The sequence below is a fragment of the Ceratosolen solmsi genome, unplaced genomic scaffold, assembly GCF_000503995.2.
Source record: "Ceratosolen solmsi marchali unplaced genomic scaffold, CerSol_1.0 scaffold11, whole genome shotgun sequence".
Lineage (NCBI taxonomy): Eukaryota > Metazoa > Arthropoda > Insecta > Hymenoptera > Agaonidae > Ceratosolen > Ceratosolen solmsi.
Window position 1 is genome coordinate 13,430,465 of NW_011948416.1, and position 16,396 is coordinate 13,446,860.

Here is a 16,396-nt window from a genome sequence, read left to right on the forward strand (position 1 = left end):
AAAATATTATGAGCATCGGTTACGAATTTTAAATCAATTATGGTAACAAAGGAAATATTAACTATTCAATTGGGGCATTACGCAAACTTTGTGGGCACACACTGGTGGAATCTTCAGGTATTTTAATACGAAAAACACGTGGACGATTAGAGTTCTAGGAAATGCGCGTTAGAGTTTACATTAGATGTTATTTTAATGTATTATTACACATTTAATATCTCATATTTGTATGCGTTAATAGTGTAAAATTTCAATTTTAATAAAAAAAAAGAATTAAAAAAATAATAATAATAATAATAATATTACGTTCTTTATATCGTTCTTGATAATATGGTTAATTTTCGTAGCGGTAAGATTAAACTTAGGCCGATAACAAATTTTTTTTTAAGCACTTTGTAAACATTCAATTATTTCAAAAACTTAATATTATAGAAATAGTAATCGAATAGGAAGAAAATAAGCGTGTCATAGGATTATGTTTTATGAATCTTTAGAAAATTCATTTTTAAACGTTAATCGTGAAAATTTATATGAATTTTCGCCTTATTATATACAATTATTTTGTATAAAATGAATGAATAAAAAAAAACAATTTATCTTATGAAAATAAAATTATAACATAAATTTTCAATTTATGTAAATGTCAAGATAAATCGAAATATACAATTGCAAAATACATCAATGTAAAGCAGATTGTAGGCAACTTAAAGTTAAAAACTTAAAAGTTTTTTCTTACTCAATTTGCACATTAAACTAATGTATTATTCTTTATTTAAATTATTCTTGATTATAAAATTCACATTTATCTCATTATAAAAATGAAATTATAAAATAATTTATTGGTAATTATTTTATTATTTTTAATTTAATTCAATTATACATGGAATACAAATTTTTATTCAGGAAACAAATTTTTCTTATGATCCTGCTAATCCATCGGAAATTAATCCTGATGTTTTATACAGGGAAGGCGAATATCAGAAGGTGATTAAATTTATCTTTTAATACATACAAAATATAAAACTATATCTATTTTGATTAATATATATATATATATATATATATATTTTTAGAGAGTAACTTTCACACCAAGATTATTGATCGCTGACCTTAAAGGTACATTAGGATATTTGAGCGACCAAGGTAATTTATCGGAAATTTTACACCAAGGTAACAAAGAGATACCGGAAATTTTATGGGAAGAAAATCGACTAGAAACAATTGCAGAACCAGATGCGATTAAACCGAATTTTGTGAAAACATTAGATCAGGAAAATAACGATGAAACAAATAGTTCAGCTAATTTTGAAGACGATATAAATAAGTGGGTGGATTTTTTAATACCGCGCTTCCATTCTAGAACAGTCAATGTTCTCACAGACTATGAGCATGGCTCCACCACTCGACCTTTCGACTTGTTTACTTACGGGCAAACTCTTTGGAACACTAAGAAATTTGCGGATGACTTTACAGACAGGATAAGGGCTTACGTCGAAGAATGCGATTCTATGCAAGGCTTCCAGGTAACGACAACAACAATATCGATAATAATATAGTTGAATGTAAATTTAATTTTCACTTATTAAATTTTCAATTATTAAATTTAATATTCATTTGGGTTTAGGTACTTATCGATGGGGACAATGGCTTTTCAGGATTGGGTACTAGTTGTATTCAATATTTAAGAGACGAGTATGAAAAAAGTATTTTAACTTTTCCTGTAATAGATATTGCGTGTAAAGAACCATCGTTAGCTGATTATGCGAAAGTAATCAACACAACGCTGTGCTGGCAACATTTAGGCGAATTTTCGTCGCTATTTAGTCCATTATGCTGTGATGCAAACGGTTGGCTCACGCGTGGTAAACCACGAAATTTCAAAAATCTTACGTACAAAGTTGATCTTAAGTATCATACGAGTTCGTTATTGGCAACCGCTTTAGATACCCTAAGCCTAAGATATAGAAATAAAAAGTACCCTATGGCAACATTGTCTGATCTCTGTGCGGACTTAAATAAGCTGGGTAGAAAGGCTGTAGCTACAAGTTTGAGTTTACCATTTCCCATACATGCAAATAAAGATTTAATCGACGTATTGGATGGTCTTGAAGGGACGTTTCCATGGACTACCATAACGCCCGGCTGTAATATAAGCATGAATAACAATATGCAAAGTCTAGCACTACGAGGCATTCCAGAGTGTCGTCTAAAACGTCCGTTAAAAGATGCCAAGGAACAAATGGAGAAAGTAGCGTACCGATGCTCAACGGTTCACGAAATGATGAGTCTCTATTTAGATTGTTCTTGTCACTCTTCCGCTTCATACTTATGCTCTATAGAACAACCATTAAAGATTAAAGATCCCTATCCAAAAATATTCAATAGTAATGTCTCGGAGGATGGAAATATTTCAGATCAGTCTAGAATCGGAGGTAACGAAAAATTAATTATTGTTAAAATATAATTCTTGCTTGGTGGTTTTAATCGATTGACTAACTATTCTGTTCTAGATGTTAAAAGTGTAGCAGTTATGGCTGGCTTACACACAGGCAAATTTGTGGCTGAAATGTACGAGTCTCTTTACAAGCACGTCACAAAAATTAAAAGCATAAATAAATTTCATGCTTTCCCGGATTCAGGATTAGAAGAGGACGATTTTCAAGAAAGCGTAAATAATCTAATGGATTGTCAGGAAAATTACAAAGATCAATAATAATATTGAATGTAAAGAGACAAAAAAAAATGTATAAATAAAATTATTATTTTATTAAACAAAAAATTTATAATGCATGCGTATGTACGTACGTGCGTGCGTAAAACATTTCAAATTATAAAATATTTACATTCTGTTATTGAATAGATTATTTGAAAGAGAAAGAGAGAAAGAGAGAGAGAGAGAGAGAGAGAGAGAGATAAAAAGTAGTAAAAAAGATAGTTAATCATAATGGTATGGTAAAAAAAGTATTAAAACCTTTCAAGATTAATAAAAATAAGAACGAAAAAAATGAATTAAATTACAGAATTATCCATATCGGGCTGTGTGCGGTTATAATATGCAAGTTGGATGTTAAGTTGTGTTGGAAACGTGTCACCTATCAGTCATGCACACGTGGAACGTATATCACGAAAAGGGGCGGTATTTATCAGAACGTACCGTTAGACTCTATTAATAGTGATTTATGTTTTAAAAGTGTAAATATGCTAAGCCCTATTAGTATTTGTAAAAGTATCCGACATTGTTGGTCGGTCAATAGAAACAGAACAGCCTGACCCGAGGATACAAGAAGTTGTAGATATACGATTAATCATAGCTTGACTCGTTTATTGCCTCTGATATACGAGCAACTACGTTGCAAGTACGTAGTTGTATAACCGTGTGACTGCGTAAATGCACGTCGACGCAACGAGTGTGTTTGTGTTGATAGATATATATTACATAGTGCAGTCGTGCTCTACTCAGCTGCTGATGCGCGAATTGACAGTCAATTTAAAAAAGTCACGAAACGCAAGAATGCACGTTGATTACTGTACATTTTCATAATTTAATTGATCATTACTAATGATCACGGTATTTTCAATAAAGTATTACGAATCTGACGCCACGACTTTTCTGATAAATGCAATGAGAGCGATATGGCCAGACTCGAGATGATGAGATTCGAGGGTGTCCGTGTCAAAATGTTACAAAAAGCAGGTCTACTGCTATTTGTCTTCTCCATCGTTTTGGTGAACGGCAATTATTTTGGGACCAATCAACACAAGACCGATCAATGCTTCTGCAAGGTGATTATCATTTCGTGTTATTTTGATATTGATTTTAAATTGTTAATCGCCCACTTATCAACATAACCTTTGGCATTTTGTGTACATGCTCGTGCAAATGTTAATTGCATTATTATAATGCATAATACAATGTTCGACTTAATCTATGTGAATTAATGAGTTTCTTCAGAGTTTGATACTTTTTACTTCCTCGTACCAACAATCTCGAGTGTTTTGAATTCTCAAAAATCTCATTTTTTATTTTATTAATGTCAAATTTCTATTAAATATTTATATATATATATATATATATATATATATATATATATATATTAAATTTTTAAGATATTGTTGTTTTATTTTTATAAGAATTTGTCTTTTCTTTCATTGTAGTTGAATGGTGCTATCGACGATTGCAATTGTACTGTTGACACAGTAGATTATTTTAACAATGTTAAAGTCTATCCGAGACTCCAGAGTCTTCTAGTCAGAGACTATTTTAGATTTTATAAGGTTAATCTTATGCAAGATTGCCCATTTTGGGCAGACGATAGTAAATGTGCTATTCGCTTTTGTCATATTAAACCGTGCCAAGACGTAAGTTTTTATGATAATAATTCTCAATTCGCTATTCAACATATCATTCTGTAATTACGCCTATGTAAATATTCATTGAAATGTTGAAATTTGTAGAAAGATATTCCAGTTGGATTAAAAGGCGAGCTTCCAAGAAATATACACGTTAACGAAAGCCCTTCTAATAAATATCAAGCCAATTTACAAATAGCCGATTGTGATCAAAATATCCACGATCATAATATAGAATTAGGTTATTTAAATACTACTATAAGGTAAGTCACCGCAGTACAGATATTATATACATAACGATTAAAAATAAAATTAATATATGCTTCTAATACAGTTCTGAAAATTATAAAGAATTTGAACGATGGCAGCAACATGACGATGCCCAAGATAATTTCTGTATTACGGAATTGGATACGGGAGAGTATGTTGATTTACTTTTAAATCCAGAAAGATATACCGGATATAAAGGACATAGTGCCCATAGAATATGGCGTAGCATTTATATGGAAAATTGTTTTAGGTATAAAACATTACTTGAAAATGTAATAATTCAGTTGACATTTATATTGAATATTTAATTATTGATTATTCGTTAAAGGCCAGATAATTCGCCGCATACTTTTATTCAGTCGTCCAAAATTGATGGTACTATTTATAAAATTATCAAACTAACTAAAATAATTTCATAGAGCAATTTTTGTTATTTTTTAATATATTTTTTTAATTTTAGCTATGTGCTTAGAGAAAAGAGTATTTTATCGGGTAATATCTGGACTTCATACTAGTATAAATATACATTTGTGTTCCAAGTACTTATTATCGTCTCAAGGTCGATTGGAGGTATCTCCCGAAGGACAATGGGGTTCTAATTTAGGAGAATTGCAAAAACGCTTTGCACCAGAGAGAACTGGCGGAGAGGGTCCGAATTGGTTAAAAAATCTTTATTTTGTATATATATTAGAATTAAGAGCACTTGCGAAAGCAGCACCTTATTTACAAAGAGAAGAATATTATACTGGTAATGAAGTTGAAGACGAAGACACGAGATTAGCAATTAATGATATTTTAAATATAGTTAGGTAATTGTCGTTTGTGCATTTAGACTTATGTGCATTTTCGCGAAAATTATAATATTTATATAATAATATTATATAATAATATTTTCGCAAGCATGAACATTTGAATATTTGAAAATTTCAAACAATTTAAGATTTTTTTATATTTTCAATTTAAGGATTGATTAATTTTCATAATTGGAGTACCAGAATTAATTTATTTCATATTTCAATATGCGCTGGATCATATCAGTTGTTTAAATTTTATAAATACAACAGTACTTGATAAAATAATTTTTTAAATATCTATGTTGTTATATATCTATCGAGCGAAACAAAGTTTATTAAAAATCATTAAGAATATCATTAAGAACCGAAACAAGAATATAAAATTTAATATAACAATATATATATATATATATAGTATGCACTCATGCTTATGGAAATATGTATATATGTGTATAATATTTATATGTACAAAAAGTAAACAGTATTATATTTAATTTCTAGAACATTCCCCGAGCATTTTAATGAAAGTGTCATGTTTAATGGAGGAGTGGAAGCTCAAATTTTAAAAGAAGAGTTCAAACAGCATTTTAGAAATATCTCTCGTATAATGGATTGTGTTGGTTGTGAAAAATGTAAATTATGGGGAAAATTGCAAATACAAGGCTTGGGTACAGCTCTAAAAATTTTATTCTCTGGGAAATTTGATAAATACGAGCCAACATTAATGAGTTTTAGTAAGAAACAGTTCTTCCTAGAAAGAAGTGAAATTGTATCTCTAATTAATAGTTTTGGAAGGTAAATATATAACAAAATTTGCCAATTAATTTACTATCGTCAATCAGATATTATAATTTATTTTATTCCTTATAGATTATCAGAGAGTATATTCGAATTGGAGAAGTTTCGTAAATTAATGAGATAATGCAATACTATACAGAAAATCTCTTATTTTTTTATAAGTCTTACTTTTACAAATACATCACACTGATTAGCTTTAAATGTGGGTATCATGTATTATAGATTCACAAGTACTATTTATTTTTTATCTCAGTGAATTTATTTTATCTCCGTATGCAGCGTGAAATCGTGATGAAAACAAAATATTTATCCAATTTTTTATTTTGAAATCTTCCATTTTTACTACTTCTTTTCATGACGACTTCACTTTAAAATTAACTATATCTGTGATAAATGATATTCAACTACAATGAAAAATAATCAATATCATAAAGATTTTTAACACTTTTATTCAATTTATTTACTATATATGTAACCCGATTTATGATTATAAAAAAAAAAAAACTAATATTTTAAGTATATAATTCTATAATACAATTAATTATCCAGAGTAATAATATTTTTTAATAATTGTAATACAATTTTTATAAGCTTCATTATGTTGATATAATTAAAAAGGAAGTCGCTGACTATACATAAGCATGTATATCTGTCAATTATTTACTTTTGCTGAAAAAGTAGTAAAAAATTATTGTTATTTTAACTTAGATTTATTATTTGTTTATGTATGATCATTATTTTTATCTAGATATATAACATTATTTTAATATATTAAATTAGAACAATCTTAACATAAAATTTTATTTTGTTATATTACCATTTTTTAAGTTTTTATCCTATATAATAACATTTTTTGTAAGAAAAAAAAGGAATGAAATAATAATAACAATATATATATATATATATATATATATATATATATATTTTTTTTTATCAAACTTACTATGTTTCATTCATTTACATACCTTTCGTAAAATCCTCTGATCAGTCCAAGTTTGTATCTTATACGGCAATGTGTTGTTTTCCGAATTATTAGAGCCAACTGTACCAACAATCTGTTTTTTTTCTCGTAACATTGTTAATACATACTTTAGCTCTTCGTGTACTTGATCTCGTTGAGTTCTTTCTATGTGTACCATGTATAAATAGTAAAATGTTCATTTATACTAAAATTCAAATAATTATATTCCATTTAAACAAACCTTTAATGGGTTTATCACTTTTTAATAATTCTATTTTGGTTGATCTTTGTAAACAAGAATATGACAATATTGGTAGTGGAGGTGGAAGAGGTGGTAATACTTTATCTGATTTTGAATATAAAATTTGTGAAATACCCGCATCGATGTCATCGTCTTGTATTAAATTTGAAATATCACTATAACTGCTTTTATCCAAATCAAAACTATTACCTAAATAATATCGAGTATTTTTTTATATGCATACAGTTATACAAGACAATACACTTGAAGCAACAAAATTTAAATGATTATTATTTATGAGAAACGGAAAATTATTTTGAAATTATTATGAATTAATTTATAGCATTTGAAGCTTGCATTAATTTTCTAATAACATAACTTAAACAAAAGACTTTTATTTAATAAAGCTTTATATTATTCCAGATTAAACTATTTATTATACAAAAAAAAAAAAATATATATATATATATATATGTAATAGAATAAAAAAAAGCATTATTAGTTGAATACGGTAGGTACAAAAAAGGGACATAGAATATAAATATGAGAAGAAGGCATTTTGATGAAATATACCCACATACAGATAATGCATATATTTTTAGATAAGTACATATATATTTTTTTCTCAACTTAAAATATAACTTTGTACAAGCATTCTATTGAAAAAGGTAATTGCACTTAAGTCTTCTATACTCCCTTAAATCAGAATAAAAAAAAAAAAATAAAAAAAATATGCTATATTAGGTATAATCTAGAAACGATTTTGACGCGTTCTTAAAAATTATAACTTATAAATATTTTAATATAATATTACTTATAATTATTTCAGCTGCATTGCCCCTATGATATAATTTTCTTTCAGATTAAATATCCTTTCATTTGTAGATGTACATTTTGTAGAGCATCGGCGTATTTACTACAGCACCAAATTTCTCAGCGACGATTAACAACGAATTCTATATTATTTAGCAAAGCAATAATGAACTAAAGACAATAAACGAACAAAAGAGGCATAACGTAAAGTCGAAGGTCTAATGATACTTAAGATAAATTATGTGTACAATGGATGTAAAATATTTGCTAACAGAATCTAAGAAACTATAAGCATGCATGTTCAAAGACAGATGTTTCAAACAAAAGCTTCAAACCAGTAAGAATGATATCAATGTTGCAACAACATTGACGTTAATGATAACATCAAGACTTACGAGACCACCGCTTCTTGCTAAGATACCGGTACAATCAATGTACCGTGTGTTCCTCGCACTATTTAAAAAGCCAACCGATATGCTGTAAGATATGATAACTGTTATCTCAGATCTATGTAAATATGCTTTATTGCCTTCTTACAATGGCCGGGGAAACGACATTGGTTTTTTGTGACATTGACAAACATATTTTGCATCTATTGCAACTGGACTGCACCGAATTTTATTCCGTAATTCGTATAGCTTGGTAGGAGCAAAAAAATTAAAAGAAAATGAAATCAGCTACCCAAAAGAAAGACATGGCGATATAGTGACGCAATTCAGAAAATTTAATATTATATTTAAAAAATGCTAATAATTAGTTTAGATATAAAACCTAGACTAATCCTTATATTACATATATAAATTTATTATTAATATTTAATGTCAATATAATGCTAAACACTTCGATAAAGAGTTTGGAATGCAGTCGAAAGTTATTTACGAATATTAATGAAAAAATAAAAGAAGTTTACGTGTTGAATTAGCGTTAAAAAAATAATAATAATAAATAAATAAATAAATAACAAAAAACAAGTTACTTTGAAGTAAAATTATCTAGAAAAGTGAACTGCCAATTAGTCGTATATTGAAGCGGTTATCTCTTCTAGATAACAAGAAATACGTCAAAATGTATTAATGATTTATTAGAGAGAGAGAGGGACGGAGAGAGAGAGAGAGAGAGAGAGAGAGAGAGAAATAGTCTATTCAAAAGTATCATCTTGAATAAGTCAAGTTATTTTGATTTTCAAACAGAACAGTGACACAAGACTTCCAATACATTGTTCAATAAAATCATAATAATTATTTCAGAATGATTTCTCAACTTAATCGATTGATACATTTTTAGATTTGAAAGGTGATTACTATTATTATAAAGGTGATTAATATTACCTGAACGTATTTGAAAGATCAATAAAATAAAGATATGCTAACTAACTTTCTGGACCAGTGTAAATTACTATTTCTTTCTTTCCTTTTTTTCTTTCTTTTTCTTTCTTTTTTTTATTTTTTTTTTTTTTATTTTTATTAATCAGTGTTTTCAAAGCTTTTTCATTGTTTATTACAAAAGAAAAAATATAATATAAAAAAAAAAATATGCCAATAGTGATGATATTAATGATAAGCCAAACCTATTAGATTTCGTAGTGGTCGTACGGAGTTTTTGATACTTTATCCCGTAATATCTAATTATAACAATTTATAAGAGCAATTGTTAAATAAATGCTTTATATCGAGTTGAACTTGGAATGTTGAAAATCAATTATATTGGAATACAAGGATATTGGATTACAATGCCATGTTATTGCAGAAGCAAAGAAATGGCTTTTCTTCTTTTGTTGTATTAAATTGATCATGGGCCAGCAATGAAAACAAAACACCACAGTTTGAAGCTGAAGTGTCAAGCGCAAGAAGTGCAGTAGTAAATACAATTTCACAGTTTAAAATATAACTTAGTGGAATCCATTTCAAAATAATAACGGTTTACGACGATTTCGGATTAACAATAATGAAATAAAACATCAACCCCTGAATCTCGCGTTACATAGTGTATATTGTTAATTTATAAATATGTTTGTCTCGTATCTAAATCGCAAATTAATTTTACAAAATATGAATCGAAGATTATTAATAATTGATTATAAAAGCCTACTAAGCATCGATGCACTTCAATTAACATAAATCATTTTCTCAATTTTCAATTAATATAAAATCAAAAGATATTATTCGTAAGAATCTAGAATATCTAAATAATAAAAAATATTGTCTTTACAGAAAAAGTAAGATAACGATAGTTGTAATAACGACGACAGTGATATATCGTTAGTACATAATGCAATAATAATAATAATAATAATAATAATAATAATAATAATAATAATAATAATAATAATAATAATAATAATAATAATAATAATAATAATAACAATAATGTCGTTGTTGTTGTTGTTATTGTTGTTGTTGTTGTTATTATTATCATTATTATTAATCAATTAATTAATTAATAATTAATGATAATGACAATGATGACAGTGACGACGATCATTTAGCATAAGAATATATAAATCTGATTCCTTAATGTATTAACAATCGAGTAATAAGAAAAGTCTCGATTGTAATAAACAAACGCATATAAGTGCCAACCTTTGCATATTTGGCTCATCATAATTTATAAGGTATACAAACGACCGACATTACACAAATAAAATTGAAAATTTCACAACAGTTTCTCCTGCACCTACACACATACATTACACAACACAATACATTAGACGATTTTTACGATGAAGCAGTTACATTATCATTGACGGGGAGGTACGTAGCTTTGGATATACGTAGTTACAAATCGCGACAAGAAGACACATTTCGACTCGGTGATGAGAAAGAGGCGAGTGGATAAGGGGAAAGGGGAATTACTAGGGCTTGACCGCGTTCATCAGTCGCTTTAAGCGATGCGCGTGTAGTTTCCAAGATGCTACTTTTGACAATTATAAAGTACAAATAATAACAATAATAATAATTAATAATAATTAATAATAATTAATAATAATTAATAATAATAATAATAAAGATAATTGTAATAGTAGTAGTGGTGGTGGTGATGGTGGTGTAGTAATAGTAGTAGTAGGAGTAGTAGTAGTAGTAGTAGTAGTGTTGTAGTAGTCGAGTAGAAGTGGTGGCAGTAGTAGTGTAGTAGTGGTAGTGGTAGTTGTAGCGCAGTAGTAGTAGTAGTAATAATAATAATAATAATCATGTATGTAAAACACTAACGAACAAAATCTCCGAACCTGTCAGCCGAGTGAGGGTGAGAGTGGGAGAGTGGGAGAGTGAGAGAGAGAGAGAGAGAGAGAGAGAGTGTGTGTGTGAGAGAGTGAGAGAGCGAGCGAGTGTGTGAGGAGGAGGATGGATGGGGCTAAAAGTATCTGAATTCACCTTTCTTGCCAAGTCGTTCCTTGCGCACCCAGTCAGCCGGGGCGGGCGGGGGAATCGCGAGGGCTCGATGAGTCGTTTCCGATCCAGGACTAGTATTGACACCATCGATCTCCGAATCCTGCAACAATCAATGAACGCCCTTATGGTCAGTCTCGCGGTAACTTCCAACAGACAAAATGATAAGGCAGAGGAGACTCGTCCGTCTCATTCGGCCTACATTAACGAATAATTATTAATAAACGCCGAGCCATCAGATGATATATTTACAAACTGCCTGGGCTGGGCTCGACAAACCATTCGCGCTAACATTCGCTCTTTGCTCGTTAAAGGTAATTAAACTCGTCGGTTCGAATGGCTATAAATGCGCGACTTGCTTGGGAACGTCGAATGAAAATACAAAAGATTGCTTCGTCGAGCGAATTCTCCGTGCCCGAGAATGTTAGCATAAGCCAGGGATATGTAGAATGAGGCGAGGAGGTGACGAGAACGAAAATAGACAGTGAAAAGAATGACCTCGTAGTTGTAGGAGTGCGACTGCCGTTGGTATCGGGCCGCGTAGAGAGGATTGTTGAAGACGTCGCTGTCGGGCGAGATGGCGGTGTTGTGGGGTGTGACGATCGTGTGGGGCACGTGCGCGATCTGGCCTCGCGAGTTCCTCGCCTTCCACCACTTGCGGCTGTCGTCGAGGATCTCGAGGTACTCGCCCCTTACGACGGTCAGCTCCTTGTCGTTGTTGGCCGTGCGCGGATACGTCACCTGGACGATCTTGGCACGGCGGGCCAATAGTTCGTCGAGCCAGGCCTCCTGGGCGCGCTCGACGGCACCGGGAGCGACGACGCCGGGGCCACCGGCCGCGGCCCCGACTGCTCGTGTGCCACGTTCGATCGAGTCCACGGAGATGTCGCTGTGGGCGCGCGCCTGCTCCAGGCGCTCGCGCTGCTCCTCACGTCCGTAAAGCTCCGAGCCACGCTCGTAGCCACGCTCGAAGTACTCCGGGTTCGCTCGCTCCTCGCGACTCTCGTAGTCTAGATAGTCGCTGCTGTAATGCGACTCCTCCACCTCCCTGCAAGTAGCGCGTTTATCATTCGATCAATAATTCGTAAGGCGGGTCGAAGCGACCTTGGGAAGTTGGGACACTCACCTGTGGCTGTAGTAGGAGTCGTTCTGATGATCCGGCAGGTCGTCGCGCTTGCGCTTGTCTGCGTTGAGAAGAGAGGCGAGGTGGTCGTTGTGCATCGAGTGCTCGCGCTCGTCCGGGATCGGATAATCGGGCGACCAGCCGTCCATAAAGACCGGGTGATACGGTGGCACGTGGGCCTTCCACTGCTCGCGGGGCACCAGCCAGGTATCGCCGAGGGAGTGCCAGAGCTCGGTCTCCTTGCTCGTTACGCAGTTCATCAGCAGGTTGACGGCCTCGCGCGTCAGTAGGGGCGAGGCCACCTTGCTCGGGAGGTTGGGCTCGTAATTCGTATCGTGGGAGGCGTCGACGATGAGGGCCAGAGGCGTGAAAAGGAAGTGTACGAGTTCGGGTGCGTTCGGATCGTGTATGTGGGCCTTGAGCTTCGCGAGGAGGTTGAACGATAGCTTGAATTTCTGGAAGATGTCAATGAACTCGAGCTCGGGGGGCGGTTTCGCCCGCATCGTTAGCATCCCGTCGCCCAGGTTGCGCTTCTTCGATTTCCGGTTGCGCCTGCGACGCTCGAGTTCTCGGGAGGCGGCGGCCGCGTGCTGCAGTCGGGCGATGAACTTCTCGATATCGTCGAAGCAGTGATTGAGGATCGTCACGTCGCGTTCGTACTTGTCCGATGACGTCGACGAGACTTCGTCGTTGTTCTCTTCGCGTGAGCCGTCTTCGTGGTGAGCGTCATCTGCAAGCAAGATTCCCCTTAGGCCAAGTCTATCTTACCGATTGTCAACGTCTCGTTATAGGCTAATGAAGCCGAATCTGAATGTGATAGGTAGGGGCGTGGTATAAGCGATAAGAGCGAGGGAATCTAACGAATCGGAATGCTCGTCCGAGCCGTGATTCTTTCTATTCAATAGGGAATTTAATAATAACATTTGATGTTAATATTACAATTGGAATGATCCGTCCAAGTATATAAGTGGACACGTGAGAACGGTACTCGTGTTGTATGTCGTCGTTGTAGGTCGCATAAATATCGCAATAATTGATCGTAATTACATTAACTGCCAACGTCACTTGACGTTGAAAAATAATAGCTTTGATAATTTACCGTTTTGTTTTGCGAGTCAGTAGCTATCATTTTCAGCTAACGGAAGCCTTCCCGCATTATTATTTATCAAATGATTTTAAAACGAAAAAGTGCGGCAATAAAGGTTTTCTTTCAGTTAATAGGAATTTTTTATATCACTTTTTTAATCGTTAGTTATAAGAATACGAATTAGGCACGCGAGCATAAAGTCGAACCGAGTTAAACGGCCATTCTCATTTCCTATCGGATAAACAGGCATTTTTCAGATACGATGGGCATTCTTCGATCGAGAAATATTTAAATTTCATTAGGATTTACATGCGTTTATATAGCTACGGTTTCCGCGTGAGCATTCACATTAGTTAAAGAAACTAGCATTCCAATATAACGCGTCATTTTTCTTATATGACACGTTAAAAACGTAATTTAAAATACATTATGCTAATAGGTACAAATATAGGTATATAATAGATACAAGCGAGTGAGTAGATTTTGGTTTATCAACCGATATATGCTTTCCCTTGGGAAATGGAAAAAAAAATGCAACCTCACATTCACTCGTTTCTTCCAATAATACGCGATGATCATGATTACTCGCATTAAGTATTTAATATCTAAGCCCTCTTATTACAATTTTTTTTTTCATATTCTATTCAATTCTTATGCATTCATGCATTCGATTTCAGATATTCAACAATTCGATAATTCAATCCAAGTTGCTTGCGTTAAAAGGGTTTCGGAAAAGGCCATCGGAAGAAATTTGTAAAAATACAAATATAACACCACTACAATAATTATAAAATAATTAGCGTAAGATTATTTATATCTTTGACTGTTATTAGACAATCAACTTTATATACGTAAATACATAAATAGATAATTTAATTCACGATAAAAACATTAATCTATTTTATAAGAACTGATAACGGTGATTTAAAGAGAAAATATTAATATTTATTTAGATGATAATTTTTCCATTTCAAAGATAAAGTTTTAAGGATATTTTTTTACACATTTTCTCGGTACGTCAATTGATGGTTTCACTTATTGGACGGAAAACTTATTTTCATTATGTTTCTTATTCAAAATATACAATTTTTCATAATAAACTTGTTAAAATAAGTAGTTTATAATCGAGCACCAATGCACGTCCATCCTAGTTTTCTCTAAATGTCAATTATCTCATTGCTAGTATTCGATAAAAATGTTAAATCGCTTAAATCGCTTCTGTTACAATTGCAGAATTTACTATACTCATAAGTTGGGATTTCTAAAATCATTAATCAGTCTAATCTTCGATTAAAAATGAACAATACATTATATAGAATATCGATCTAGTAGTGAAATATTAATAAGCGAATAAACAATATGACTTATAAATATAAATTTAAATCATCTAATATTATTTATGTAAATTTCATAAACAATATAATTTCCGCGTTAAAACGGGACTTTAACGGTAAAAATTATTTTCGCAGACAAGATTTTAACAAGTTAATCAGACAAGTTAAGCATTATAATGCAGAATTTAAGTATCTTGATGAGTAATATAAATTAAAAATTCCTGAACGAAGGGTTACAAGTCACTCACGAAATCAGTCGAACGCCCTGCTACGAAACTGATTTTGATTTGTGTGAAATCAGTGAGTCATCTAAAATCATTTCGATCGACTGACTAAATAAAAACGAAATAGTAACGCTAATGAAATCGATCAAACCTGTCAAATGATTTTGTAGAAGTTTTTGAATTCTTCAAAAGATATATCAAATGGACAAGGTATATACGCTACGCAAAGAATACCCGTGCTTGCATGCGCACACACACATATACACACGTCTACGTATTATGTGTGTAAATAAAAGTTACGTAATGTTTAGAGACTTTTCAAAGTCGTAAAAATATCAAATTTTCCGAGTAGAAGAGCAGTGCATTAATTCATGAAATGAAGTAAATTATCTCAATTTTGAAATTATAAACGAAGAATCGCGGAAAGTAATTTTGTATGTTGTTACGCGAAAAACCAATTTAAGTTAAGGTAATTGCGCGCGCGCACACACACGTATAGAACGTAGAAATTTACATCCCTTATTATCCCTTACAATATTATTCCGTAATTAAAAACAAAAAAAGAGAAAAAAAAAACAAGAAAATCGTTGTCGCACAAGACCGAAAAACATACGGGGAATTGGCGCCTCGCTTTACCGAGACAGAATCCAGCGGCGGCTAAGTACAATAACCACATGCAAGTAATTTGTCGGAGACAATGAGTACTGCGATGTAAATAACAGCTCTATCTCGGCAAATGTGTTTTCACTGCTGACGTAACTAATGAATTTGCGTCATTTATCATTTTAATAAACAAAATGAAGTGCTCTTACTGTTTGACGAGTTGAAACCGGCGAGCTGATCCCTGGCGCCGACGCCGTTGAGCGGTGGCTCGGGGGGCGGCAAAGCCGGTGGCGGGGGTATGTGGGCCCTCGAGGCCCTCGGCGAGCCGGCGCTCGCCAGTTTGCCTGCCTGCAGCATTTTCAGGTCCTCGACGAGATCCTGGGCCGAGACACTTTGGCACTGGAATATATGCATC

At 32.8% G+C, this 16,396-nt stretch overlaps 3 protein-coding genes across 3 annotated transcripts in view; 2 read left to right on the plus strand and 1 right to left on the minus strand.

The window, feature by feature from the left end:
* Positions 1–2,726, plus strand: mst (misato mitochondrial distribution and morphology regulator). The gene is made up of 5 exons (XM_011495949.1): positions 1–117; positions 904–984; positions 1,074–1,523; positions 1,625–2,432; positions 2,511–2,726. The coding sequence occupies exons 1-5, from the start codon at positions 40–42 to the stop codon at positions 2,711–2,713; spliced, it is 1,620 nt and encodes a 539-aa protein (XP_011494251.1). The 5' UTR covers positions 1–39; the 3' UTR covers positions 2,714–2,726.
* Positions 2,727–2,912: 186 nt separating this feature from the next.
* On the plus strand, positions 2,913–6,217 carry Ero1L (endoplasmic reticulum oxidoreductin-1-like protein). Its single transcript, XM_011495950.1, has 7 exons — positions 2,913–3,783; positions 4,156–4,359; positions 4,456–4,613; positions 4,685–4,870; positions 4,949–4,995; positions 5,081–5,429; positions 5,916–6,217. Exons 1-7 carry the CDS (start codon positions 3,634–3,636, stop codon positions 6,211–6,213), a joined length of 1,392 nt encoding a protein of 463 aa, XP_011494252.1. The 5' UTR covers positions 2,913–3,633; the 3' UTR covers positions 6,214–6,217.
* A 559-nt stretch (positions 6,218–6,776) lies between these two features.
* Positions 6,777–16,396, minus strand: part of LOC105359540 (epidermal growth factor receptor kinase substrate 8-like protein 1) — a gene marked incomplete at its 5' end in the record, with an annotated part of 12,415 nt that continues 2,795 nt past the window's right edge. Inside the window, 7 exons of the mRNA XM_011496154.1 lie at positions 6,777–6,881; positions 7,178–7,338; positions 7,415–7,624; positions 11,596–11,713; positions 12,109–12,658; positions 12,737–13,463; positions 16,191–16,396. The exon at positions 16,191–16,396 is cut by the window's right edge and continues 155 nt beyond it. Of these exons, the coding sequence (XP_011494456.1) occupies positions 6,873–6,881; positions 7,178–7,338; positions 7,415–7,624; positions 11,596–11,713; positions 12,109–12,658; positions 12,737–13,463; positions 16,191–16,396 (1,981 nt within the window). The remainder of the gene's footprint in view (positions 6,882–7,177; positions 7,339–7,414; positions 7,625–11,595; positions 11,714–12,108; positions 12,659–12,736; positions 13,464–16,190) is intronic.

Coding starts and splice junctions, on each gene's coding strand:
- mst (XM_011495949.1), top strand. CDS start 40: ATGGTAACAAAGGAAATATTAACTATTCAATTGGGGCATTACGCAAAC. Junction 118..903: donor CACACTGGTGGAATCTTCAG/GTATTTTAATAC, acceptor ATTTTTATTCAG/GAAACAAATTTTTCTTATGA. Junction 985..1,073: donor GGGAAGGCGAATATCAGAAG/GTGATTAAATTT, acceptor ATATATTTTTAG/AGAGTAACTTTCACACCAAG.
- Ero1L (XM_011495950.1), top strand. CDS start 3,634: ATGGCCAGACTCGAGATGATGAGATTCGAGGGTGTCCGTGTCAAAATG. Junction 3,784..4,155: donor CCGATCAATGCTTCTGCAAG/GTGATTATCATT, acceptor CTTTCATTGTAG/TTGAATGGTGCTATCGACGA. Junction 4,614..4,684: donor TATTTAAATACTACTATAAG/GTAAGTCACCGC, acceptor CTTCTAATACAG/TTCTGAAAATTATAAAGAAT.